Source organism: Coregonus clupeaformis, chromosome 29, assembly GCF_020615455.1.
Source record: "Coregonus clupeaformis isolate EN_2021a chromosome 29, ASM2061545v1, whole genome shotgun sequence".
NCBI lineage: Eukaryota > Metazoa > Chordata > Actinopteri > Salmoniformes > Salmonidae > Coregonus > Coregonus clupeaformis.
Window position 1 is genome coordinate 35,160,525 of NC_059220.1, and position 27,741 is coordinate 35,188,265.

At 46.6% G+C, this 27,741-nt stretch overlaps 1 protein-coding gene across 3 annotated transcripts; it reads right to left on the reverse strand.

Moving 5' to 3' along the window:
• On the reverse strand, positions 1-27,393 carry LOC121571728 (A-kinase anchor protein 11-like). 3 transcript variants are annotated; one of them, XM_041883373.2, is made up of 14 exons: positions 27,313-27,393; positions 23,633-23,732; positions 23,379-23,489; positions 23,239-23,292; positions 22,661-22,792; positions 21,697-21,958; positions 17,851-21,551; positions 17,525-17,695; positions 17,095-17,414; positions 16,536-16,682; positions 9,942-10,025; positions 3,463-3,509; positions 1,654-1,856; positions 1-1,549 (listed from the first exon to the last, which is right to left on the reverse strand). In XM_041883373.2, the coding sequence occupies exons 2-14, from the start codon at positions 23,693-23,695 to the stop codon at positions 1,364-1,366; spliced, it is 5,481 nt and encodes a 1,826-aa protein (XP_041739307.1). In that variant the 5' UTR covers positions 23,696-23,732; positions 27,313-27,393; the 3' UTR covers positions 1-1,363. The 3 variants fall into 3 exon arrangements, with proteins under 3 accessions (XP_041739307.1, XP_045065104.1, XP_045065105.1); XM_045209169.1 differs by lacking the exon at positions 9,942-10,025; XM_045209170.1 differs by lacking the exons at positions 1-1,549; positions 1,654-1,856; positions 3,463-3,509; positions 9,942-10,025 and adding an exon at positions 10,035-10,167.
• Between the last annotated feature and the right edge of the window lie 348 nt (positions 27,394-27,741).

Sequence of the window (27,741 nt, forward strand, 5' to 3'; positions counted from 1 at the left end):
TCTCTCTCTGTAACAGAGGTTAAGGTTACTCTCTCTCTCTGTAACAGAGGTAAAGGTTACTCTCTCTGTCTGTAACAGAGGTTAAGATTACTCTCTCCGTCTGTAACAGAGGTAAAGATGACTCTCTGTCTGTAACAGAGATTAAGGTTACTCTGTCTGTAACAGAGGTAAAGATTACTCTCTCTGTAACAGAGGTTAAGGTTACTCTCTCTCTCTGTAACAGAGGTTAAGGTTACTCTCTCTCTCTCTGTAACAGAGGTAAAGGTTACTCTCTCTGTCTGTAACAGAGGTAAAGATGACTCTGTAACAGAGGTTAAGGTTACTCTATCTGTAACAGAGGTTAAAGTTACTCTGTCTGTAACAGTGGTTAAGGTTACTCTCTCTGTAACAGATGTTAAGGTTACTCTGTCTGTAACAGAGGTTAAGGTTACTCTCTCCCTGTCTGTAACAGAGGTTAAGGTTACTCTCTCTGTCTGTAACAGAGGTTAAGGTTACTCTCTCTGTCTGTAACAGAGGTTAAGGTTACTCTCGCTGTCTGTAACAAGGGTTAAGGTTACTCTGTCTGTAACAGAGGTTAAGGTTACTCTCTCTGTCTGTAACAGAGGTAAAGATGACTATCTGTAACAGAGGTTAAGGTTACTCTCTCTGTATGTTAATGAGGTTAAGGTTACTCACTCTTTCTGTAACAGAGGTTAAGGTTACTCACTCTCTGTAACAGAGGTTAAGGTTACTCACTCTTTCTGTAACAGAGGCTAAGGATTATCTCTGTCTGTAACAGAGGTTAAGGATTATCTCTGTCTGTAACAGAGGTTAAGGATTATCTCTGTCTGTAACAGAGGTTAAGGATTATCTCTGTCTGTAACAGAGGTTAAGGATTATCTCTGTCTGTAAGAGGGTGTGAGGGCTTTAGCACAAAGGCAGTGGTCAACGACAGCACACTAATCAACACGTGATATGCAGCCTAATATTAACCACAATAAAACCAGAGAAGAGAGAAGAAAATACACAATTACTTTCAGTCACGGCAAGCAATATGCCCAGGCACGCACGCACACCCACACACAATAGATAATATTAAGAAAAGCTGTTTTTATAGCGCCCTCTGGGTAGTGAATGGGGGTACAGCCCTATAAGAGACAGGATCCACAGTACGAGGAGGCTAGATTTGGGGTATGGCAGGTACGCTACACATCACTGAAGAGTGATGGGAATCTTCATAGGGTATAGTATAACATGGGCAGGTAGTGCTCACTATGTGGCAGGCTTCACAGACACTGTACAGTAAGTCGCGTGAGGAGAGGAGAGAGAGGTGAGGTGAGGAGGAAGGTGAGAGGAGGGAGAGGTGAGGGTAAGTGCAGTCAACCTAGGCGTGCTCCAGGAGCCACTGGAAGAGGGGAGTGTGGTGGGGTGCTCTCCTCGCCTGGGGTGTCTCCTCTCTGGGTTCAGACTGGGGTGGGGTGTGGGTTTCCTCACAGTAGCGCAGCAGGGCTTGGAGCAGCTCTCCTACCCTCCACTCCCTCTCCTTCAGCCTCTGGACCACCGCAGGCAACTGGAAGGGCAGACAGGAACCAGTACACATCTCAGTAATGACTGAGGCACCTCTCTGTGTGTGTGTATAATCCTTTGGTCATGGGTTAGGTTAAAGCCACTCACCTGCTGCAGCTCCCTGCTGCCACTATGACCCAGCTGAACCATGGGCATGTCAGCCATGGAGGCCGCCGCCCACTGCAGCATGCTCCTGAGCTGGGGGTCAAAGGTCATGTGCTGTGGGTCAGGGGTCATCTCCCTGAGCTCTGAGTTGACCACCAGGAGGAGCCTATGAGCCTGAGCCTGGCCCCGGTCCACACGCACGGAACCTGGAGGGGGGAGAGAAGAGATATTCCCTGTAGTGGAACAGGTTGAGAGCTTCAAGTTCCTTGGTGTCCACATCACCAACGAACTATCATGGTTCAAACACACCAAGACAGTCGTGAAGAGGGTACGACAAAGCCTATTCCCCCTCAGGAGACTGAAAAGATTTGGCATGGGTCCTCAGATCCTCAAAAAATTCTACAGCTGCACCATCGAGAGCATCCTGACTGGTTGCATCACCGCCTGGTATGGCAACTGCTTGGCCTCCGACCGCAAGGCACTACAGAGGGTAGTGCGTACGGCCCAGTACATCACTGGGTCCAAGCTTCCTGCCATCCAGGACCTCTATACCAGGCGGTGTCAGAGGAAGGCCCTCAAAATTGTCAAAGACTCCAGCCACCCTAGTCAGACTGTTCTCTCTGCTACCGCACGGCAAGCGGTACCGGAGTGCCAAGTCTAGGTCCAATAGACTTCTCAACAGCTTCTACTACCCCCAAGTCATAAGACTCCTGAACAGCTAATCATGGCTACCCGGACTATTTGCACTGCCCCACCACCCCATCTTTTTACGCTGCTGCTACTCTGTTAATTATTTATGCATAGTCACTTTAACTCTACCCACATGTACATATTACTTCAACTACCTCAACTAGCCGGTGCCCCCGCACATGGACTCTGCACCGGTACCCCTCTGTATATATAGCCTCCCTACTGTTATTTTATTTTACTTCTGCTCTTTCTTTCTCAACACTTTTTTGTTGTTGTTTTATTTTACTTTTTTATAAAAAATAAATGCACTGTTGGTTAAGGGCTGTAAGTAAGCATTTCACTGTAATGTCTGCACCTGTTGTATTTGGCGCATGTGGCCAATAACATTTGATTTGATTTGATTTTATCATCATCATCTCTCACAAACTTTCTGTTTTTTTGTCTTTAAACACCTATTGTGTGTCTTTCTTTAACTCCCCCACTTTCTCCCCCTGTTATCTCTCTGTCTGACAGTCCTCTCTTCAGTACAGTAATATCCCATCCCACCCTGCTTCCCGTGTTTCCTCTGCTCTACTCTGGTGGTGGGCCAGGCCAGTTTCCCACGCTCCCGCCCACACTGGGCTGGCTGGGCCTGCGTCTGGGTCTGACATGGCCTGGAGCCTCAACCCTTTGGAGAACAGCCCACTGGGGGCTCTGGTCTGACAGACAGATAAAAAGGGAGACTCAGGGAGAGACTCAGGGGGAATAGATGTATGAATGAGCGGCAGTGTGGCTGAATGTGTGGGCGGTGGGTGAATTCCCCTCCTAGCAGAGCACAGATACACACAGCACCAAGTGTCCTAGTTTAACCACTCTTAATCTACACAGGGAACTCAGGACTTAGAAGGATAGGGATGTTCATGTTGCTCAGATGTATGCTGAGGTGGTTCTGTTTTATAGTGTGGCTGTGTAACATGACAATATGGTACGGTATGTACTGTTGCTGCTGATAGGGACCAGGTTCTACCATCAAAACTATCAAATGCTTCATGTAAAAAGTAAGAGAATATAAAGCAGCCCATTTGCCATCGATATCCGGTGCAGTTATTGATATATATTGATATAGAAGTAACTATATCATACCGCAGGATTCATCCTTGGTCTCGAGCTCCTTGTCCTCAGTGCAGTCGCTGTGGGGGGAGAAACATTACACTGGTTAGAGAACTGACCTGCACAAGGCCAGAGTACAGACACAGAGAGCAGACAGAGAGAAGAGAGGGAGCGCAGAGCGAGCAGATCGTGTAAAGAGGAAGAGTGAAAGAGAGCAGATAGAGCAGAGAGAAGAGAGGATGAACAGAGTGAGAGAGTGTGAGAGAGAGTTAGTGTATGTGAGAGAGAGCAGAGAGTGAAAGAGCAGAGGGGGAGAGAGAGAGCAGAGGGGGAGAGAGAGAGCAGAGGAGGAGAGAGAGAGAGAGCAGAGGGGGAGAGAGAGCAGATGGGGAGAGAGAGAGCAGAGGGAGGGGAGAGAGAGAGCAGAGGGAGGGGGAGAGAGAGAGCAGAGGGAGGGGGAGAGAGAGAGCAGATGGGGAGAGAGAGAGCAGATGGGGAGAGAGAGAGAGAGCAGAGGGGGAGAGAGAGAGCAGAGGGAGGGGGAGAGAGAGAGCAGAGGGAGGGGGGAGAGAGAGCGCAGAGGGAGGGGGGAGAGAGAGAGCAGATGGGGAGAGAGAGAGCAGAGGGAGGGGGAGAGAGAGAGCAGAGGGAGGGGGAGAGAGAGCAGAGGGAGGGGGAGAGAGAGCAGAGGGAGGGGGAGAGAGAGAGCAGAGGGAGGGGGAGAGAGAGAGCAGAGGGAGGGGGAGAGAGAGAGCAGAGGGAGGGGGGAGAGAGAGAGCAGAGGGAGGGGGAGAGAGAGCAGAGGGAGGGGGAGAGAGAGCAGAGGGAGGGGGGAGAGAGAGCAGAGGGAGGGAGAGAGAGAGCAGAGGGAGGGGGAGAGAGAGAGAGCAGAGGGAGGGGGAGAGAGAGAGCAGAGGGAGGGGGAGAGAGAGCAGAGGGAGGGGGAGAGAGAGCAGAGGGAGGGAGAGAGAGAGCAGAGGGAGGGGGAGAGAGAGAGCAGAGGGAGGGGGAGAGAGAGAGCAGAGGGAGGGGGAGAGAGAGAGCAGAGGGAGGGGGAGAGATAGAGCAGAGGGGGAGAGAGAGAGCAGAGGGGGAGAGAGAGAGCAGAGGGGGAGCACAGCCCAGGACAACAGGCTCCATTACATTTGGATCATTAACCTGTCCCATTGTCTATATGATAAATCATATACTGTATGTATATAGTGTATATACTGTCTGGGGAAGTATTCAGACCCCTTGACTTTTTTCACATTTTGTTATGTTAGCCTTATTCTAAAATAGATACCATTTTTAAATCCCCATAATGACAAAGCGAAAACAGGTTTAGACATTTTTGCAAATGTATTACAAATAAAAAAACAGAAATATCTTATTTACATAAGTATTCAGACCCTTTGCTACGAGACTCAAAATTGAGCTCAGGTGCATCCTGTTTCGTTGATCATCCTTGAGATGTTTCTACAACTTGATTGGAGTCCACCTGTGGTAAATTCAATTGATTGGACATGATTTGGAAAGGCACACACCTGTCTATATAAGGTCCCACAGTTGACAGTGCATGTCAGAGCAAAAACCAAGCCATGAAATCGAAGGAATTGTCCGTAGAGCTCCGAGACAGGATTGTGTCGAGACACAGATCTGGGGAAGGGTACCAAAAAATGTCTGCAGCATTGAAGGTCTCCAAGAACACAGTGGCCTCCATCATTCTTAAATGGAAGATGAAACCAAGATTGAACTGTTTGGCCTGAATGCCAAGCGTCACGTCTGCAGGAAACCTGGCACCATCCCTACGGTGAAGCATGGTGGTGGCAACATCATGCTGTGGGGATGTTTTTCAGCGACAGGGACTGGGAGACTAGTCAGGATCGAGGGAAAGATGAACGGCGCAAAGTACAGAGAGATCCTTGATGAAAACCTGCTCCAGAGCACTCAGAACGTCAGACTGGGGCGAAGGTTCACCATCCAACAGGACAACGACCCTAAGCACACAGCCAAGACAACGCAGGAGTGGCTTCGGGACTAGTCTGAATGTCCTTGAGTGGCCCAGCCAGAGCCCGGACTTGAACCCGATCAAGCATCTCTGGAGAGACCTAGTTATAGCTGTGCAGCGATGCTCACCATCCAACCTGACAGAGCTTGAGAGGATCTGCAGAGAAGAATGGGAGAAACTCCCCAAATACAGGTGTGCCAAGTTTGTAGCGTCATACCCAAGAAGACTCGAGGCTGTAATCGCTGCCGAAGGTGCGTCAACAAAGTACTGAGTAAAGGGTCTGAATACTTCCGTAAATGTGAGATTTTTATTTCTTTTTTATTTATACATTTGCAACATTTTCTAAAAAAATTTTTTGCTTTGTCATTATGGGGTATTGTGTGTAGATTGATGAGGAAAACAAAACATTTAATCAATTTTATAATAAGGCTGTAATGAAACAAAATGTGAATACTTTACGAAGGCATTGTAGATATCACTTTCCTCCTGGAGTAGGGTGGGCTATTGCATTGTACTGTACAGGCTAAATGAGTCTGTTGCAGTTTTCATTTTGGCACTCTCTTTAGATTTTGTAAATTATTAGTCATTTTGACTAAAATAAAAAGTCAAATTTTTGTCATTTGATTAATGATTTAGTTTAATTATTGTCAAAATGACGAAAACAGTGGGCCATTTTAGTCACATCACATTTGTATTGCCTCATTAACCTATAGTAAACAAAAATCACTGACTTCCATGTGCACACACATACATAGCCTATATTTTTCTGCATTACATCCTATTCTCTTCCCAACAGCAGAAATATGACAAACATATATAAGAATATATAACAATTATCTGGCCATGTAAATTCCTAATTCAGCCTACATAGATATTGCACATTACATACAAAAAACAAACAGACACACTCAAGCACAGACAGACAGACAGACAGAGAGACAGTAGCACAATCACCAGATGTTGCATTAAAGTATTGGCAAAGTAGTATAGGTTGCACCTCCATCACTCGTCCCGTCATTGCAATTGTTATTAGCATTCAACAGACGCTGCAGCCACATTGATGTCCAAAAGTAGAACAGGAGTTAATGACTGTTTCACCCAGTGATGTAGTCGAGTCACTAAACTTTGAGTCCAAATCGAGTCCCAAGTCCCCTGTGTTCGAGTCTGAGTCACCAATGGTTGAGTCACATGTCCCTATAGCTGAAGTCTGAGTCCCTGTGCTGGAGTCTGAGTCACTGGGTCCACATGAACTCAAAATAAAGTTACGCAGTCAGATAAAGTGTAGTGGCAAGAGGGATTTAGTCAATAAAATGTTTGCTATCCATTTTCCTTTCTTTCTGTACCACCAAATGTTTGCATACAGGCTACTGGTAATGCTGCCAGGGCCACGTTCAGTTGAAAAACGTTCTCAAACATTGCAGATAGAAATTAAATGACTAGAGCCGACGTTAATCCTTATTCAACATGTCAGAGGCATGTTTGTTCTACATACAGTGGGGGAAAAAAGTATTTAGTCAGCCACCAATTGTGCAAGTTCTCCCACTTAAAAAGATGAGAGAGGCCTGTAATTTTCATCATAGGTACACGTCAACTATGACAGACAAAATGAGAAAAAGAAATCCAGAAAATCACATTGTAGGATTTTTAATGAATTTATTTGCAAATTATGGTGGAAAATAAGTATTTGGTCAATAACAAAAGTTTCTCAATACTTTGTTATATAGCCTTTGTTGGCAATGACACAGGTCAAATGTTTTCTGTAAGTCTTCACAAGGTTTTCACACACTGTTGCTGTTATTTTGGCCCATTCCTCCATGCAGATCTCCTCTAGAGCAGTGATGTTTTGGGGCTGTCGCTGGGCAACACAGACTTTCAAATCCCTCCAAAGATTTTCTATGGGGTTGAGATCTGGAGACTGGCTAGGCCACTCCAGGACCTTGAAATGCTTCTTACGAAGCCACTCCTTCGTTGCCCGGGCGGTGTGTTTGGGATCATTGTCATGCTGAAAGACCCAGCCACGTTTCATCTTCAATGCCCTTGCTGATGGAAGGAGGTTTTCACTCAAAATCTCACGATATCTGGCCCCATTCATTCTTTCCTTTACACGGATCAGTCATCCTGGTCCCTTTACAGAACAACAGCCCCAAAGCATGATGTTTCCACCCCCATGCTTCACAGTAGGTATGGTGTTCTTTGGTTGCAACTCAGCATTCTTTGTCCTCCAAACACGACGAGTTGAGTTTTTACCAAAAAGTTCTATTTTGGTTTCATCTGACCATATGACATTCTCCCAATCCTATTCTGGATCATCCAAATGCACTCTAGCAAACTTCAGACGGGCCTGGACATGTACTGGCTTAAGCAGGGGGACACGTCTGGCACTGCAGGATTTGAGTCCCTGGCGGCGTAGTGTGTTACTGATGGTAGGCTTTGTTACTTTGGTCCCAGCTCTCTGCAGGTCATTCACTAGGTCCCCCCGTGTGGTTCTGGGATTTTTGCTCACCGTTCTTGTGATCATTTTGACCCCACGGGGTGAGATCTTGCGTGGAGCCCCAGATCGAGGGAGATTATCAGTGGTCTTGTATGTCTTCCATTTCCTAATAATTGCTCCCACAGTTGATTTCTTCAAACCAAGCTGCTTACCTATTGCAGATTCAGTCTTCCCAGCCTGGTGCAGGTCTACAATTTTGTTTCTGGTGTCCTTTGACAGCTCTTTGGTCTTGGCCATAGTGGAGTTTGGAGTGTGACTGTTTGAGGTTGTGGACAGGTGTCTTTTATACTGATAACAAGTTCAAACAGGTGCCATTAATACAGGTAACGAGTGGAGGAGAGCCAGAAATCTTGCTTGTTTGTAGGTGACCAAATACTTATTTTCCACCATAATTTGCAAATCAATTCATTAAAAATCCTACAATGTGATTTTCTGGATTTCTTTTTCTCAATTTGTCTGTCATAGTTGACGTGTACCTATGATGAAAATTACAGGCCTCTCTCATCTTTTTAAGTGGGAGAACTTGCACAATTGGTGGCTGACTAAATACTTTTTTTCCCCACTGTAGCATATTTCTATTTGAACGTTCCAAAACGTTGCGTCCTGCTGAACGCGCCCCCAGGTTGTTAGCTATAGCTAGCTAATGAGGTAACATGACTGAACAAGGTGTAGCCTAAACAAATGGTTATCGGTCCGGTCTGGAAGTAGCCTAGTTTTAAAATAGTAGGCGATATGCTTTATGAATGTAAAATGTGGCCTGCCAATGCACGATAGAAAGAAAAAAAACATAGCGCCGGTATTATGGGTAATATCTTTTGAACGGTAAGAATCAAGATGTTTTCTCTGAGGAAAAGAGGGAGACTTGGCTAGTACATTGGCTACAGAACCTGCCTACGAAATGCAGTTGGGAATGTGCGGGGGTTGGGCGTGACTTTTCTATATTCAAGGGAGAGAAAAGCATAGCTACACTGTTATTTTAATTTAAACTTAATGCTGCTTTTGCTTTTAACTTCTTAAAGCAGCTTGTGTTTCTTAAACCAGGCAAAGGGTATCTAACTAGAAGGCTGGTGGTGACTGGTTAGCTACGGGGAAGCAAGACAGTCGCCTGCACGATGTGTATAATTGAGGCCTGAGCCGGGGTGGAGCCTGTCTGCCCACACTCATTGCTTGCTCCCCTGCAGCTCACCAGCTGATGTAGGCTAGGCTGTGTGTGCCGGGTCCTTCCCACTGCTGAACAGAACTACGCTGTGCATCTGTGCTACTAATATTAATTGTGATTTTTACTGAAAAGCTCTACAAAACACTCTTGTCCAGTCCACTTTGTATTCAGATTTTAGTCACAGAGATAATTTCGTCTTGTCTTAGTTTAATCAACTGAAATTACAAATAATTTACATTTAGTTATAGTTTTTCTGGGTCTATTTAGTCAGTTATAGTCTCGTCAATTGCCAGTGAAAATTAGGTGTTTAACTAATATTTTAGTCACTATTTTTGTTGACGATTAACACTGGTCTGTTGTCATCGCACTCAGCCATGCAGCATGCAGGCAGACAGGCAGCCAGCCAGCCAGACAGACAAGCAGACAGAGAAACCTGCTTCAGCCCTTCCCACACCCACGTCAGGACATTCAGTAGGCTACGAATACACACACACTGATTCCATTGACTAGGCTAATTCCACTTGTGTGCCGACAGTGGCGACACACAGTGACAAAGACATGCTCTGTCCTCAATGGTTATCTAGAGGGATCTGTAGAGGGTAGAAGCTGTTGTCTCATACATCGTCACACAGACACATTCTACAGCGTTGCTGATCACAGCTCTGACATCATGCAGTGATTAGGGGGCGTAGGTAGAAGTTGACCCTAACCACTGACATAGGATCATATTATGTAATGGTTTTCTAATGGTAAAGGTTAGGATTGGGGGATAGGATCTGATCTTAGATCTGTGGTTGAGGGCAACTTCTACCTATGTGGGAGCTAGCGGTTAGCATTATAGCAGTGTTAGCTGTATGTATGTATGGACCGACCTGTCGGAAGGAGAGAAGGACAGGTGCTCCTCACACATCTCTCCCTCTAACCCCAGGCTGCTCCAACTACTGCTGTTCCCATTGCTGCAAGAGACAAGACCAACGCTCAACATTGGTAACATACACACACCCTGATCATAACCCTGTCCATTACTCTGATCCTAGCAATGACACTAACCCTGAACCTACAAACCCTAACCTGCTTCAACTACTGCTGTTCCCATTGCTGTGGGGGAGACAACAGTTCAACACTGGGCACACACACAGTCTCATGCGTGGGAATCACTTTGGTCAAGCTGGTTCATAACTGACCTGATTGATCTTTCGTACCAGACAAAAACAACTGCTTTAAAGTATTACATGATCCATCTCAATGTGAGGCTCATACAATAGTTTTGGTCCTGAAAAAACGTTCAATCAAAGCAACAACTGATGACTGCCTAATGATGACAGATGAGATCACTGCATGCAAGTCTTCACTTGTGAATTCCACTAGCAACTGGAGCATCACACCACAACACACTGTAGAGCCGACAAGGTGAAAAATCTGTTGATGTACCCTTGAGCAAGGCGCCGTACTACTATGGCTGACCCTGTAAAACAACAGATTTCAAATCAAATCACATTTTATTTGTCACATTCGCCGAATACAACAGGTGTAGACCTTACTGTGAAATGCTTACTTACAAGCCCTTAACCAACAATGCAGTTCAAGAAATAGAGTTAAGAAAATATTTACTAAATAAACTAAAGTAAAAAATTAAATTAAAAGTAACACAAGGAAATTACATAACAACAACGAGGCTGTATACAGTCAACGTGCGGGGGTACAGATTAGTCGAGGTAATTTGTACATGTAGGTAGGGGTAGAGTGACTACGCATAGATAATGAACAGCGAGCAGCAGCAGTGTAAAAACAAAGGGGGGGGGGGTGTCATTGTAAATAGTCCAGGTGGCCATTTTATTCATTGTTCAACAGTCTTATGGCTTGGGGGTAGAAGCTGTTAAAGAGCCTTTTGGACCTAGACTTGGCGCTCCGGTACCGATTGCCGTGCGGTAGCAGAGAGAACAGTCTATGACTTGGGTGACTGGAGTCTTTGACCATATTTTGGGCCTTCCTCTGACACCGCCTAGTATATAGGTCCTGGATGGCAGGAAGCTTGGCCCCAGTGATGTACTGGGCCGTACGCACTACCCTCTGTAGCGCCTTACGGTTGGATGCCGAGCAGTTGCCATACCAGGCGGTGATGCAACAGGTCAGGATACTCTCGATGGTGCAGCTGTATAACTTTTTGAGGATCTGGGGACCCATGCCAAATATTTTCAGTCTCCTGAGGGAGAAAAAGGCATTGTCGTGCCCTCTTCACGACTGTCTTGGTGTGTTTGGACCATGATAGTTAATTGGTGATGTGGACACCAAGGAACTTGAAACTCTCGACCGCCTCGACTACAACCCCGTCGATGTTAACGGGGGCCTGTTCGGCCCTCTTTTTCCTATAGTCCACGATCAGCTCCTTTGTCTTGCTCACACTGAGGGGGAGGTTGTTGTCCTGGCACCACACGGCCAGGTCTCTGACCTCCTCCCTATAGGTTGTCTCATCGTTGTCGATGACATAGGTATTTGATCACCTACCAACCAGTAAGAATTCAGGCTCTCACAGACCTGTTAGTTTTTCTTTAAGAAGCCCTCCTGTTCTCCACTCATTACCTGTATTATCTGCACCTGTTTGAACTCGTTACCTGTATAAAAGACACCTGTCCACACACTCAATCAAACAGACTCCAACCTCTCCACAATGGCCAAGACCAGAGAGCTGTGTAAGGACATCAGGGATAAAATTGTAGACCTGCACAAGGCTGGGATGGGTTACAGGACAATAGGCAAGCAGCTTGGTGAGAAGGCAACAACTGTTGGCGCAATTATTAGAAAATTGAAAAAGTTCAAGATGACGGTCAATCACCCTCGGTCTGGGGCTCCATGCAAGATCTCACCTCGTGGGGCATCAATGATCATGAGGAAGGTGAGGGATCAGCCCAGAACTACACGGCAGGATCTGGTCAATGACCTGAAGAGAGCTGGGACCACAGTCTCAAAGAAAACCATTAGTAACACACTATGCCGTCATGGATTAAAATCCTGCAGCGCACGCAAGGTCCCCCTGCTCAAGCCAGCGCATGTCCAGGCCCGTCTGAAGTTTGCCAATGACCATCTGGATGATCCAGAGGAGGAATGGGAGAAGGTCATGTGGTCTGATGAAACAAAAATAGAGCTTTTTGGTCTAAACTCCACTCGCTGTGTTTGGAGGAAGAAGAAGGATGAGTACAACCCCAAGAACACCATCCAAACCGTGAAGCATGGAGGTGGAAACATCATTCTTTGGGGATGCTTTTCTGCAAAGGGGACAGGACAACTGCACCGTATTGAGGGGAGGATGGATGGGGCCATGTATCTCGAGATCTTGGCCAACAACCTCCTTCCCTCAGTAAGAGCATTGAAGATGGGTCGTGGCTGGGTCTTCCAGCATGACAACGACCCGAAACACACAGCCAGGGCAACTAAGGAGTGGCTCCGTAAGAAGCATCTCAAGGTCCTGGAGTGGCCTAGCCAGTCTCCAGACCTGAACCCAATAGAAAATCTTTGGAGGGAGCTGAAAGTCCGTATTGCCCAGTGACAGCCTCGAAACCTGATGGATCTGGAGTAGGTCTGTATGCAGGAGTGGGCCAAAATCTCTGCTGCAGTGTGTGCAAACCTGGTCAAGACCTACAGGAAACATATGATCTCTGTAATTGCAAACAAAGGTTTCTGTACCAAATATTAAGTTCTGCTTTTCTGATGTATCAAATACTTATGTCATGCAATAAAATGCAAATTAATTACTTAAAAATCATACAATGTGATTTTCTGGATTTTTGTTATTCCGTCTCTCACAGTTGAAGTGTACCTATGATCAAAAGTACAGCCCTCTACATGCTTTGTAAGTAGGAAAACGTGCAAAATCGGCAGTGTATCAAATACTTGTTCTCCCCACTGTATGTACGGTCACTGTGGGGACGACATCGTCAATGCACTTATTGATGAAGCCGGTGACTGAGGTGGTACAGTGCCTTGCAAAAGTATTCATCCCCCTTGGCGTTTTTCCTATTTTGTTGCATTACAACCTGTAATTTAAATTGATTTTTATTTGGATTTCATGTAATGGACATACACAAAATAGTCCAAATTGGTGAAGTGAAATTTAAAAAATAACTTGTTTCAAAACATTCTAAAAAATAGATAACGGAAAGGTGGTGCATGCATATGTATTCACCCCCTTTGCTATGAAGCCCCTAAATAAGATCTGGTGCAACCAATTACCTTCAGAAGTCACATAATTAGTTAAATAAAGTCCACCTGTGTGCAATCTAAGTGTCACATGATCTGTCACATGATCTCAGTGTATATACACCTGTTCTGAAAGGCCCCAGAGTCTGCAACACCACAAAGCAAGGGGCACCACCAAGCAAGCGGCACCATGAAGACCAAAGAGCTCTCCAAACAGGTCAGGGACAAAGTTGTGGAGAAGTACAGATGAGGGTTGGGTTATAAAACAATACATCCCACGGAGCACCATTATTAAAAAATTGAAAGAATATAGCACCACAACAAACCTGCCAAGAGAGGGCCGCCCACCAAAACTCACAGACCAGGCAAGGAGGGCATTAATCAGAGAGGCAACAAAGAGACCAAAGATTACCCTGAAGGAGCTGCAAAGCTCCACAGCGAAGATTGGTGTATCTGTCCATAGGACCACTTTAAGCCATCCCCTCCGGCGCCATCACTGCACCTATCCGACAATATACAGTGCATTCGGAAGGTATTCAGACCACTTGACTTTTTCCACATTTTGTTACGTTACAGCCTTATTCTAAAATAGATTAAATTGTTTTTTCCTTCAGTCTATACACAATACCCCATAATGACAAAGCAAAAACAGGTTTTTAGACATTTTTGCAAATGTATTACAAATAACAAATGGAAATAGAACATTTACATAAGTATTCAGGCCAAAGAGTTCAATCTTGGTTTCATCAGAGCAGATAATCTTGTTTCTCTCCTTTAGGTGCCTTTTGGAAAACTCCAAGCAGGCTGTCATGTGCCTTTTACTGAGAAGTGGCTTCCGTCTGGCCACTCTACAATAAAGGCCTGATTTGGTGGAGTGCTGAAGAGATGGTTGGTCTTCTGGAATGTTCTCCCATCACCACAGAGGAACTCTGGAGCTCTGCCAGAGTGACCATCGGGTTCTTGGTCACCTCCCTGACCAAGGCCCTTCTCCCCCGATTGCTCAGTTTGGCCAGGCGGCCAGCTCTAGGAAGAGTCTTGGTGGTTCCAAACTTCTTCCATTTAAGAATGATGGAGGCCACTGTGTTCTTGGGGACCTTCAATACTGCAGAATTTTTTTTGGTACCATTCCCCAGATCTGTGCCTCGACACAATCCTGTCTCGGAGCTCTATGGACAATTCCTTTGACCTCATGGCTTGGTTTTTGCTCTGACATCCACTGTCAACTGTGAGACCTTATATAGACAGGTGTGTGCCTTTCCAAATCATGTCCAATCAATTGAATTTACCACAGGTGTACTCCAATCAAGTTGTAGAAACATCTCAAGGATGAGCAATGGAAACAGGATGCATGCACCTGAGCAAAAGGTCTCATAGCAAAGAGTCTGAATACTAATGTAAATACATTTCTGTTTTTTATATATACTGGAGTTGCTTACCAAAACAAAATTCAATGTTCCTGAGTGGCCTGGTTACAGTTTTCACTTAAATCGGCTTGAAAATATATGGCAAGACTTGACAATGTCTGTCTAGCAATGATCAACAACTAACTTGACAGAGCTTGAAGAAATTTAAAAATAATAATGTGCAAATATTGTACAATCCAGGTGAGCAAAGCTCTTACATACTTACCCAGAAATACTCACAGCTGTGATCACTGCCAAAGGTGATTTAACATGTATTGACTCAGGGGTGGGAATACTTATGTAAATTAGATATTTCTGTATTTTATTTTCAATAAATTTGCACACACACACAAAAAAAACTGTTTTCACTTCGTCATTGTGGGGTATTGTGTGTAGATTGATGAGGATTTTTATTTATTTAATCAATTTTAGAATAAGGCTGTAACGTAACAACATGTGAAAAAGGTCAAGGGGTCTGAATACTTTCCGAATGCACTGTATGTATTTTTTTGTTTTGTTAAATTGGCCCTGATTATCAGGCTGGCTAGAACCTGCACACTGTGCACTCTGGTATGTAAAGAATGATGTGGAGACCTAAAAATAGCTCCACCAATATCAATTAGTTAATGAATGGGTCTCCGCAGCTGTGGTTTATGAGAGTGGTATGGTGAGAGGTCGTTAAGAAGTCAATCAGTTCTTCCAGGGTTTGAAAACCTTTACAATGGAGCCTTTCCTTTCCTGAGTTATCTAGTTTATTTGTTGACAGTTGGGAGACAGTTGGAAAAGTATTTTGAAAGGAGACAGGCTGAATTACAAATGGTAGAGGGACTTTGTTCCTGTGGAAACGCCTGGGGCAGAGAGAGAGAGAGAAAGGCTGCTACAGACACACCTTTAGAAAATATTATGATACCTTCAAAATAACTAGTTGTTCTCCTCACACATTCTCCCATTCAGTATCTGGGGAGAAGTGTACATGTTGACTGGGTCTGCTTCCATAGAGATATCAGGCTGAGCCAGGGAACATCAACAACTATCCTCCCACCCTGAGACTAGAGACTGGGTGAGACCACGTCACTCTCAGAGCATTACACTAGATTCACTAACAGACCAGTATCTGTGTGTGTGTTTCTATCAGAAAGGAAAAGCCATGTATCTCTTAAAAGTTATATTTTATCCTTATGATGCACTAACTCAAACAATCTCAGCAGAACTTGACATTAAAACGGCAATTTAAATTCTAGAACAACATTGGCACAAGGAGAGACTATATGTAATGTAATATTTGCTCAAATCAGAGATAATTGTTTCTTGGCAACAGAGGGTCCTAGAGGTTTCCAAACTACACATTCTGCTGGTCGTGACCTAAGGTGACCTCACGTCATCCAGCAGCCATCTGACAGAGAACATGGAGAAACCCGTCTTGTACTGATTTCAACTCAGTCTCACAGCATCAAACCAGCTAATCATCAATCACCACAGTCATCTTAAAACGACATGGGAAACGCCATTTGACCTCTTGATTGAAAAATACATATATTTCTCATTGGCAGTGTAGCCAAAGCGGTGATGACTGACTTGCCTTCATTAGTTTCAGCATTCATTTAAAGGCTGAATGCCACAACCATGGTCTAAAGCTCTACTCACTTATATATCAATCCATCTGTGGACATTGAGCATGGGTTAGAGTCATTCGCTTGTGTGAGAGAGTGTGAAACAGAAAACAGTGCTCAAAGACATTAAAGAAGTGTTTCAAGAGGAGAATCATTAGTCAACTAATCTAGACTAGATATATCTAATGTAGCCTTCAGAGAAACTAATAGAACAGAGCAGATTAGTTTGATACTACATGATGTTCTGTGTGTTCCCTACCTGTCGCTGAGGTGCAGGAAGCTACTGGTCTCGTCAGGGTGTTCATCCTCAAAGCTGAGGTTGGACCAGCTGCCCAGACTGTCGTCTCCCACGCTCAGACTGAGCTGCTGGGACACCGTGGACTCTGTGGCCTCCCTGCCCGGAGAGCTACCACAGGGACATGGAGAAAGGGAACCAGACACATGAATAAAGATACAGATATATCATCTTTCTACAGAGAGATACAGTTCATAATACTACCAACATTAGGGACTGAGAGAAATATAGTTAGTAATCAAGATGGTGGACCTCTTCTTGACTCCTTTACTATTGTTGTGTAATCTGGTCAAGTACAAAATTGTGAAAATGATGGACTCTTCAATTAGATGGTGCGTCACAATAATTTGTCAAACCCTTACATATTACTAAGCATCAGGGTTAACCATAAGGAAATCCATGTGAACAGTCTTGGAATCTTATGGGGCTTGACTCATCATGTGGTTGCTCTCCACAACATTACGGCTAGTCACAGAGTGGTGGTGTCGTGTCTTACACAGACTTTGTCATAATGTATTTGTACCTGAGGTTGGCGGTCTGGCATGCGTTGGACAGCACGGACGTCATGATCTCTGCGGTCAGACTCTCGGCAAAGCTGGGCCCGTCGTGTCCGATCCCGCTGTCTGCGTTCAGGCTGGTGTTGCTCAGCTCTCGTTTCGCCCCCTCCATTGCCGTAGTGACGATCTCCTCTGCGAACACTGCCCTGCGGTCCAGATCGATGTGGATCTCAGGGATCTCCAGGCCACACACCCCCACCTCCCCGTCCGGCCTCCTCCTCTGGCCTGCTCCTGCCCCAAGGTGGTGCTGCCTGCTAGGCCGCGAGCAGAACGGACACTCACTAACCTGTAATAACAAACAACATGAATACTCAATAACTGTATATTACAAAAATGGGTGGGTGCTAGAGCCTCATAAGTAATCCATAGAAAACAATGTCTGTGACACTTCCTGACCTGGCAGTATCGGCAGGTTGTCTCCCCCAGTGCAGAGCCCACTGCTCCCCCCTCAGACGGCCTCTCAGAGAGGGAGTGTCTGTCTGGACCCTGCTGGGCTGGGTGTCCGGCCGAGGCCAGGCCCATCTCCAGCGTGTCGTCCACTATCTTCCTGGCATAGTGCTCCATGACCTGCAGAGACAAACACTGGGAATTGGAGCAAGCTGAAGTCTGATGCTACAATGAAATGATGATAACATGAATCAGACTCTTGTTAATTGAATGTGTACATGTTTTAACAGTATCTTCCTCTACTCAAATAAAAATATGAACTAAACCAAACTGACCTGCATGACTCCACTGCTGTAGCCTCCGTCGTACAGGCTGCCTGTGCTGTGGTACTGCCTGCTCTTTCCCTCCTTCGCCAGCAGGGGGCATGAAAAGGAGTTCCTGATCAGGTTCCCTGCCATTTCCTCCAGCTTGAATTTCTTATACAGACACGAGTCAGTCAGGGACTTGGGTAGTCTGACCGACGACACACAGAGTTTGCGTGTGACGTCACAGGTGATGTTGTACGCCAACGACTCTGCGAAGTTCACCAGCTCCATGTACTCCCTCTGGCTCCCATCATCAGAGTCGCTGGAAGGAGATCCCACTCTCCCTGCTTCGTCCCTGGGTACAGACGGCTCAGCGTTGGGCCCCCTGCAGCCATCCTGGTGGAGCCTCCTGGAGGAGTGGTGCCTAGAGGAGGAGGAGGGTCTCTTCTTCATGTTGCGGGCAGCATGGGCCAGGCCCAGTTTGATGGAGCGGTAGGCCAGACGGCTGGCATACTGATCCAGGACCAGCTCTCTGCTGCCTCCCTCTTTCTTCAACACCCTGATGAGGTAGCCAGCGTACTCATCTGTCACACTTTCACAGCTGGGGTAGTCAGAGGACAGGCCAGAGCTGGGGGTAGAGGTGGAAGTTGATGGGTGGAGGACAGAGGAGAGGAGGTCACCAGACCACTGTTCAGCCAGACGACCCACCCTGCAGCCCCTGCTGTGTTCACTGGGCTGGGGTTGGTTGTGGTGGTGAGGGCATTCCCCTGACCAGTCCTGGCTGGCTCGTTTGACTGCTCTGTGACGACACTTTCCTGACCCCATCAACCTCTTCACGTCGCTGATCACCTCTCCCGCTACCTCACCAGCGTAGATCCACAGCGTGTTCAGGGTCTGCTCCGAGAACTGGGCCACGCTGTCTCTCCTCTCCTCCACCGTCCTCCTACCTCCATCCTCCACTCCTCCCAGGGTGTCCATCTCTGTCGCCATGGAGACGATGTGGCACGCCAGGCGCTCTGCGTAATGGAGGGCTCCCTTGTCGGCCATCTTGTGTCCTCCAAACAAGAGGTTGAGTTCTGGCTGCGGACGGTTTCCTGTCTCGGTTCCAGAGTTAAGCCCTTCTACTCCACCCTCTTCCTCCTCTTCCTCGTTCCCGTCTGCCTCCTCAGACAGAGACCTCATCAGTTTGAGCATGAAGTCAGCCTTGTCCATCTCAGAGGGAGACTCTTTGGGCTCAGGCCCTGGCTGGTAGTGGGGGGTGGGAGGAGGGGTGGCGGGAGAGAACTCCTTGGCCAGTTTGCCTTTCAGCTTCTTGGAGAACTGCTTGATCTGCTTCTCCTGGGACACCTCGCTGGGCTGCTGGGGGGTGGAGGGGGGCGTACCAGGGGTCCCATTGGACTTGCGACCAGGGCTGGGAACCATCTCCTCGCCAGGGGCCATCTTCCTGCCTTCCCGGCCGTCCATCTCCAACCATGGCACCTCTAGAGTGTCCTTCATCATCACAGGCCGGGTCTCTGAGACTGCTCTGCTGGTCCTGGAGCCTGACTCACAGGTCACTCTCACTGGGTTCTGAGAAGGAGGGTGGAGAGAGGAGAGGGAGGTCTGGTCAGTGACACTACCCTCCTGTCCGGATGGAGGTCCCCGACCAACAATGGCTTTAGAAAGGAAGTCAGCACAGTCCTCCACCTTCTTCTTCATCTTTGTGGCAGTCATCAGCTCACACGCTTCACTCACTATCATATCCACCATGTTGCCAGAGAAGTTGTGAAAGGGGGTCTTTGGCAGCAGGTCAGTCTGTGTGGCAGCAGTAGCATCAGAGGAGGCTGTGGTCACCATTCTGCTCTCTGAGCTGCAGCTCCTCTTGGGGCTGGTCTGGGAGGTATGGGCCAGGCTGGTCTTACACTGACAGATCTCCTCTGAGTCGTGGAAGAGGGAGATGGCCTGGCCTGCCTGGGGGACAGGTACACAGCTGGCCATCCCAGACACACAGAACAGAGCCTTCTTCACAGTACAGCCATTGTCCCCTGACGGACCTGGGCCTTCCTCGGCAGGGTTAGCCTGGTGGTCGGCAGCAGTACTGCAGGTAGTGTGTGTGTCGTCAGCGCTGACGTAGAATATGTTGTCCAGAGAGACACTGATGGCTGCCTGGGTGGTGAAGGCCACGTCAGCCTGGGACAGTTCGATGAAGGCCTCCTGGAGGACAGACTCAGAGAGGTCTGAGGCATAGGAGGACACCACCTCCTCATCGTCCTCCTCCCCCACGCCGAAGGACCGGTCACTGGGGGTGAGGGGGGTGGAGGGGTGAGAGAACTGACACACTTCCATCATCCCCTCATACACCAGCTCCTCCGCCAGGTCAGCGGCGAACTCAGTCACGGTGCTGTTGAACATCTGCTTCTTCACCGTGAGGAAGTCCTTCAGAGCGCCCGACACTGCTTCTCCCACCAGGAACCCAGCCAGCCCGTTGATGGCCCGTTCCTTCAGGACGTAGGCGCGGCGCATTCCGATCTCCTGGAAGGCCATCTGAAAGACGGAAGTGGTGAGTTTGGCGGCCAGGTGGCAGAGGGTGGTGGTGCAAGAGGACACTCCCTTCTGCAGGTCTCTCAGAGCGCTGCCCAGACTCATCTCTACCAAGTCTGTGGCAAACCTCTGGATGCCGTCCTTCAGAGACTGGGGCTGCTGCTGCAGCTTGGAGACAGTCACCGTCTCCTGGATCTCAGACAGCTTCATGATGTGTCCAGACTGGTTCTGGAACTCCTTGTGACAGACACAGCTCAGGTTCTTGTTGTCGTTGATGTCCACAGGAGACTGGTAGCCACACACGGAGCCCAGGATCTCCTTGGACAGACTGCTGGCAAAGTCTGAGTAAGTCTTGTAGAGGGAACACAGGTCCTGGGGTTTCTTTAGCTCTGACTCGTCTCCTCCATCTCCCTCGGTCTTCCAGAAGTAATCCAGAGCTCCATCTCCCAGAGGGCTGAAGGCTGAGGAGCTGACGGGGCTGAACAGAGGACCTCCACTCTCCTCACAGGAGGTCCGGGCCGGCCGGGGGGAGTCAGGGGATCCATATGGAGAGCCGGGGGGGAGGGGGCTTCTGAGCGGGGTGGGTTTCTTCACATTCGCAGGGAGGCTGCGATGGTCGAACCGGTGGGGGTTCATGGTGGAACAGCTTCGGGACACTTTCTTGGACCCTGACTTGCCAGTACCAGAGTACTTCTTCTTCTGGTCTGGGCCGGTAATGGTAACAGAGGAAGTCGGGTCTAAAGGCAGGGTGAGTGTACAGCTCTCTGAGCTCAGCTCGTCTAGGTCGTCAAACTGGTCAAAGCTGTCGAAGAACTCGCTGACCTCAGAGTCAGAGTCCTCCACTCTGTCCGTCGGCCCCCCGGGGATCTGAGGGATGTCCAGTGTCGCTTTGAGACTTTTCTGGTAGCCAACCTCATCTAGGAAGATGATTGGACTAGGGCTGGAGCCGTCCGACTCCTCTGATTCGCTGACAGGGCGTGTGGGGGAGGGGAGCCGGGCTCTAGGGCTGCAGAGGGTCCACTGGGAGTCAGCCCCTCTGGAGCACTGTACGGTAACGGACACCTCTGGGGGAGACCTGCGATTGGTTGAGGACTTCCTGTGGGCAGAGCTGATTATGATCCTGGAGCCTGATAGGTCCTTGTCTCTCTTGTGGGCAGGGACTGTCTGGGAGGCCACATCACGCTGGTTACCATGGAGATAAGCGCCATCGGCTAGGGAGAGAGGAGAGAGGGAGATAGAGAGTGGGGGGTAAATGTTTCGGTCTTAATTTAGTTAACACTTCAGGTTATGCAACAATAAGTGAACACACATCATGCTCTATGGAACATCCATCTACATAAGAGGTGATGAACCTACAGTTGTTATTCTCTCCAGTGTCCTCCTCCTCTAGGTGTTCCAGAGCGGTGACGAAGTCGTCTTCAATGGAAGACACAGACTGGTTGGTGTCATCGTCCTCCGGCTGGCAGGGTTCAGCCGTGCCCTTGTGGAGGGCCTGGAGATCCAGGGCATAGCGGACCCCCGCAGCATAACGCCCCAGCAGGCCCACCAACACACCAACAATGGCCTGGCTGGGGTTGGAGCTGTGTCTTAGAACACACACTGTTTTTAGCGAGCACTGCTGTGTAGGAGAGAAGAAACAGTCAGAGTTTGCTGACTGCCTGGTACAGTCGTTTATTCTTACTGCCAAGGGACAATTAGCAGTTCTGCAGACTGTCAGCGCCTGCCAAGACTCGCTAATCATCTGAGTCTTTGACTTTGGAAACTCACAGGAATTCACACAGGAGTTCTCTTTCCTTCGGTCTGTGTCTTACAGAGAGAGAGGGGCTCTACTGGGACAGCCTTGTTATGTCTGCATGTCTGATTGTGGTCTGATGTGTTGTTGTATTTGTAGAATAGAACACTCAGTGTCACTTCTGTCTTGACCACCATGGGTTGAGAGGCTCAGTTTTAGTTGCACTGCCTGTCTGTATATCTGTATGTCACACACACTGTAACCACAACGCTGCAGAGCCAGACTGAACACTAGCACAGACACATGGGACCAGGCAGGACAATGTGGCAATCACTGGTGAGAAAAGAAGCAACCACACTAACCCAGACATCTGTACACCTGGCTAGGTTCAACAGGGTGAAAACACAGAATCTCTCAGGCCTTTGCGCGCAGCCTGAGTAATGTCCTATGAATCAGCTTCAAAACTATATTGAACTCTTATTTACCTGTGAAATACTGTATTTCCTCTGAAGCAGTCTATAGACCTGAGAAACACAGTCTTTGACCCTTTTATCAATTAAAAACGTCCTCCTCTCCTCTCATGTCTACCTGTGTAGTAGAGTCCCTACTGTCGGCTGGTCTCCTGCTGTCCTTCAGTAGCAGCACCTCTTCGTTCCTCAGGCTGGTAACGTGGGGAGACCTCAGTAGTTCCGCCAGGTCCCCTGGGAGAGACGACAGGGCCTGGGGACGGGGACAGAACATCACACAAATAATACATTAATAACGCATCACTTAAAGGGGCAATCAGCAGTTGCTACATACATTTTTGGACTTATAGAATTATATGTACCTCTTGAAGAATATAACTTATAAATAAATGCCTCATGAGCTTAGTTCAACTGTCCCCCATCAGAACCCAAAATATAAGCTTGTTTAACTCCAATGTTTGTAAACAAAGTAAATGTAAACAAACACTATAGCTTCAAAACATGGTTCAAACTATAATTTTCATTTCATGGATGGTCAGTCCTTGCATCCACAACTCTGTCTATGAATTTGAGAGTGGTTACGTTTCATCTCTCAGCTTTTTACCGAAACACTTTGTTATTGTTTCTACTGCTGAGTGCTGCTTTAATAACACATTCATTGAACTCCAGAAGAGTCAGAGCTGGTGCAGTAAGTCTCACCTGTAGAGTTAGATCCTCCCCTTCAGAGTGGCCAGGCAAACACACAAAATGGATCTGAGGGAAGAAAGGGACAAGTCAGGGAAATCCTCAAAATCATGAAGTCATAATCAAAGCGTGTGTGTGTGTGTTGTGATACACACCTCAGTCAGGCGTGGTGTGTCTCTGGTCTGTAGCTCTAGTCCCATGCTGCACAGCTCCTTCCTGTTCCTCAGAAGGCTCTTCACACACTGAGGCCCGCTGTCACGCACCGTCTACACCATACACACAATTAGAGGTTAGCTCAGGTTTCACACATGCACAACCTCACACACAGCACCAGGTTATCAAAAATGAAATGAATTCAATCAATCGATCAGTCAATCAATGAATCATAATATGGCAGTCTGACTCTAACCTCTTTCCTGATGGAGGCTCTGGTCCTGAGAGGAACTCCTCGGATACGGGCACAGGCGTCCATGGCAATAAAGGCTGGGCGTGGTGGACTAGCCACTCACCTGTAGAAGGAGAAAGAGAGGGGAAGGAGAGAGAGGTGGGAAAGAGGGAGAGATGGAGAATGAGATGACGCCAAATTAAATTTGATTTCATTCAATTCTGATAAGAATGAAAAACAGTGATCCTATTGCAAGTACGGCTGCAAAGGGAGGGGATTTCAAGGATTTTATGTAAAGACATCTAGTCGCCCATTTGGGTACTTCAGAATATCACAGGTATCTGTAATAATCTCTGGCCCTCTGTGTGGCCTTAGCACATGTAGAATCTACATTGAGTATACCAAACATTAGGAACACCTTCCTAATATTGAGTTGCACCCCACCTCTTTTGCCCTCAGAACAGCCTCAATAGTTGAAAGAGTTGCAGAGTTAATTGAAAATAATGCCATTGCTGATCAGATGCTTTTTTCATTAATTAGGCTATTTACTCTTGAACCATATGGTCTATATACTAGAAATACATGAATAATATATGAATACTATATATGAATACATTTTTTAAAAAGTTATACAAATACAAATTACCAAAGTTACAATAGATTTCCATAGATTCTGTTAATGACCAAAATTACTTAAGATTCACGTAACTTTGGTAAATTACCGGTAGCTTTGCAACCCTTACTACAAGGGAGCCCTGCTTGCAGGTGTCTTCTATGAAATTTCACAGAGATATTTCAGCTTTTGTCACACCACAGTAGAGTTTCTCAGTACTGCTGTACGTTGGTTAGACGGACTTGCAGTATGTCTAGTTAGAGATGTTATCTCCACTCATAAGGTGCGAGACTGACACTGGCCAACATATGTTTTCTGTAGCTGCTACGTGCTACTCTGCATCACAGCCTAAACCACAGTTTTGTAGCAAGATACTGCGATAGAAGATGACTGTTCATCCATCCACTCAACACAAAATAGTGAGATAGGCCTATGTTAGACTCACCGATGATAAGACCAAAGAGTTTCTAAACCCAGAGGCCCAACATCGCAATACCTCCGGGAACACTTCGCAAAGCAGACTCGACAGACCAGACCGGTGTTTGGGAAGTCAATGAGAGAAGTGAAACATTCTTCCATAGTTGTTAATTTTCTCGATTTTTAAAGGCACAACCTAGATTCGAGCCAATGTCTTAAGTAACGGAACATGTTATTACTCCAACCTCATGAAAGTGACAAACTGACATGTTTAAATTTTTGTCAAAAAAAAACGTTCTATCGAAGGAGTGCCTTTGATTTGACTGCATGCACATGCACAGTTTGGCGCGACACAACCCGATTAGACCCGATGCCGTGTTTCCATGAATGAGCTTAGCTAGCTAACGTTGCCATGATATCGACTACAAGCGTGATCGGGGATTTCTACTGGAAAAGCAGTTTCTAGGCATCTTCATACAAAACCCTCTTTGATAAGACTCAGTCTTCATCCACTCTCAACACAAACCCTAATCATAACAGGAAGTCAGCTGTAGAGGTTAAGAGGTTAGATGTACCACAGCACAACCCCAGTCACCTCAGTAAGACAAACACTGGTGGAGATTAACTGAACTGATGCACTCAAACAAACACTCAGATTAAGTTAAATAAATTCAGAGGTCATAAAAGCAGATATTCTTCGATCAGTTTTTCAGCAGCCTTAGATGTTGGCCTAGTCACTATGTCTGATGTCCTCCTTCAGGCTCCAGGCCAGCATGGACGATCAAACGGCGGTAGAGAGAACAGGGGTGTGGACCCGGAAGGTGAACACTAACCCAGGGCAGGAGAAACACACTTGGTAAGCATGACAGAGCAGCTAAAGACAGCAAAAATATTTACAGTGAGCGAGGAAGAAAGTTTCCCAAGAAATGTGAGCTGTTCTTTGAGGTGCTGTCCAAAGCAGCTGGTTGAGTCGGAGTCTAGACGGCCAGTCTTTGATAGGATGCCTGTCCTCTATGGGAACCAACCAGGGGAAATACTGAACACTCTCTCTCTCTTCCTCTGCTGTCCCAGGACCTCCTGGTCTCTTGGCTGCTTTGGTGGGGTTTTCAGAAACAACAACGCAAGCTGTTACCGGCTAACCTCAGCTATGTTCTGCTATGCACTGACCCCAATACTGTGAGCATAGAAATGCAGCTCGAACTAGGAAGTCTAGTTTTGCGTGACTGCCACACAGCAGCAAACTAACAGGCCTCTCTGTCTCTATTACAATGTTGCAAGTTGTATTTTCTCCTGATGGTTTTGATGATGCTCAGTTCATGTGTCCTATACCATATCATTTTAGTAACACATTTTTTAACATTTAGGCTTATAAGCATACTCAAATCATAGACTTTGCACAATAAGCTAATGTAGAGACCATGTCAAACTGTTGGGATATGGCGAAATAGAAACGACCTATACTACAGGTTCTTAGGGTCTCTGTAAGCAGCTTAGCCTTATGAGATGCAGCAGCACAACAATCTACCTTGGCAGGAATTGTGTAAGGGCTCAAAATAGGTCAGTCTTTGAGGCGTTTCAGCATGAATGTGTGGCTATGTGGGCAAATTGGTAAACAGGGGTGAGGAACAACGTAGCACACAGAAGTGAAACTACAGCTGACTATTCAGATAACCTTTTTCAGTAGACCATACATCTTTACAACTAGGTAATACACAAGACAAAAACAAACAGGACAATAAAAGATCTGGCCCGCATGGAGAGCTCCTATCCTGCAGCTGTTGTTGGTGTAGCTAACGTTAGCTACATCATAACCTGCTGGGCTGATTCTAGGAACTGCATTCAATAGCCTACTGAAAATAGGGGGAGTGGTAACTAGCTACTTTTGCTAGCAATCTTTTATTAGCTAGCTATTGGGTGGGTTACATTAAAGCTCGATTCAAGATCAAGCTGGAAAATAAAGACTAACGTTATTGTATAGCAATCTCATAGTTGGTATTGATTCACATTGTATGAGGTGGTGACAGGCCTGTGTCGCATACGCATTATACAGTAGCTACCTTATGTGCTATGAAACCGTCCATAACCGCCTGTGTGGCTGACCATAACAAACAAGCAAGCCAGCTGATCAAGCAACGAGCTAACGTTAGAATTCGCTCCAAATACGTTCGACTAGTAAACAACGTTCTAACTTCTCTTTCAGAAATAGCTGTTGCCATATAGCTAGCTAGGTAACTGCAAACAACAAGCATATATTATGGCAGGCCATAATTTACGGCCAGTGTCGCATTTTCACAGAGGAAATGGAAATGTATTATTTGACGGTCCCATTCGTTGTGACATCCCAACATAGCAGTAACGTTAGTCGTCACATGTTGGTTTAATATCGACTGTGAAAATCAATCACCTATCTTAGCTACCTAGCTAGCTAGCCAAGTGTCAACAAGCTAGCTTAAGCGTATTGACTAGTTAACTAGCTAGGCTAACTGTCAAACATTGTAGCTAGTTAGCAACGGACCTCGGCCCACTGTCATTATGCTAGCTAGCTGGCGTTAACATATACAAAACAATTGTCCCCTCATATTATTAAATAATGACTATACAATCATGTATCGCCAATTCACCACACATATGGTCTTTCAACCCCCACCCCCACCCCCACTCCTGTTATTCTCACCGTTTAGCAAGTGTTGGATTTGTAGCTAGATGATATTCCACTGACTGACAGTTAATTCCATGAAAACGAGACTGATTCAGGCAGTAGTAATCACTCACTGAGCTCTGCTTTCCCTCGGCGACGGAGAAGCACAGCCAGAGTAGTCGATTGCGTGAAATCCACAGAAATATATAATTAGTACTAAGAATACAAATTACTTATATTTCTATGGTTATATCTGAGAAAAGATGCCATGCCAACCATACATAATTCCAGTCAATTAAAGTGTTCTATATCAAGTACAGATTGTTTGTGAGGCCTGGGTGTCTTCAGCAATAGATTGGAAGTAGGCTACCCCATCCACAGAGGCTAAATGCTTTAGTGCCTAACTGCCTATTGACAATAGGCCTAGAAATTCAAACGGCTGTGGTGTCTGCAGCGAAAGGAGGC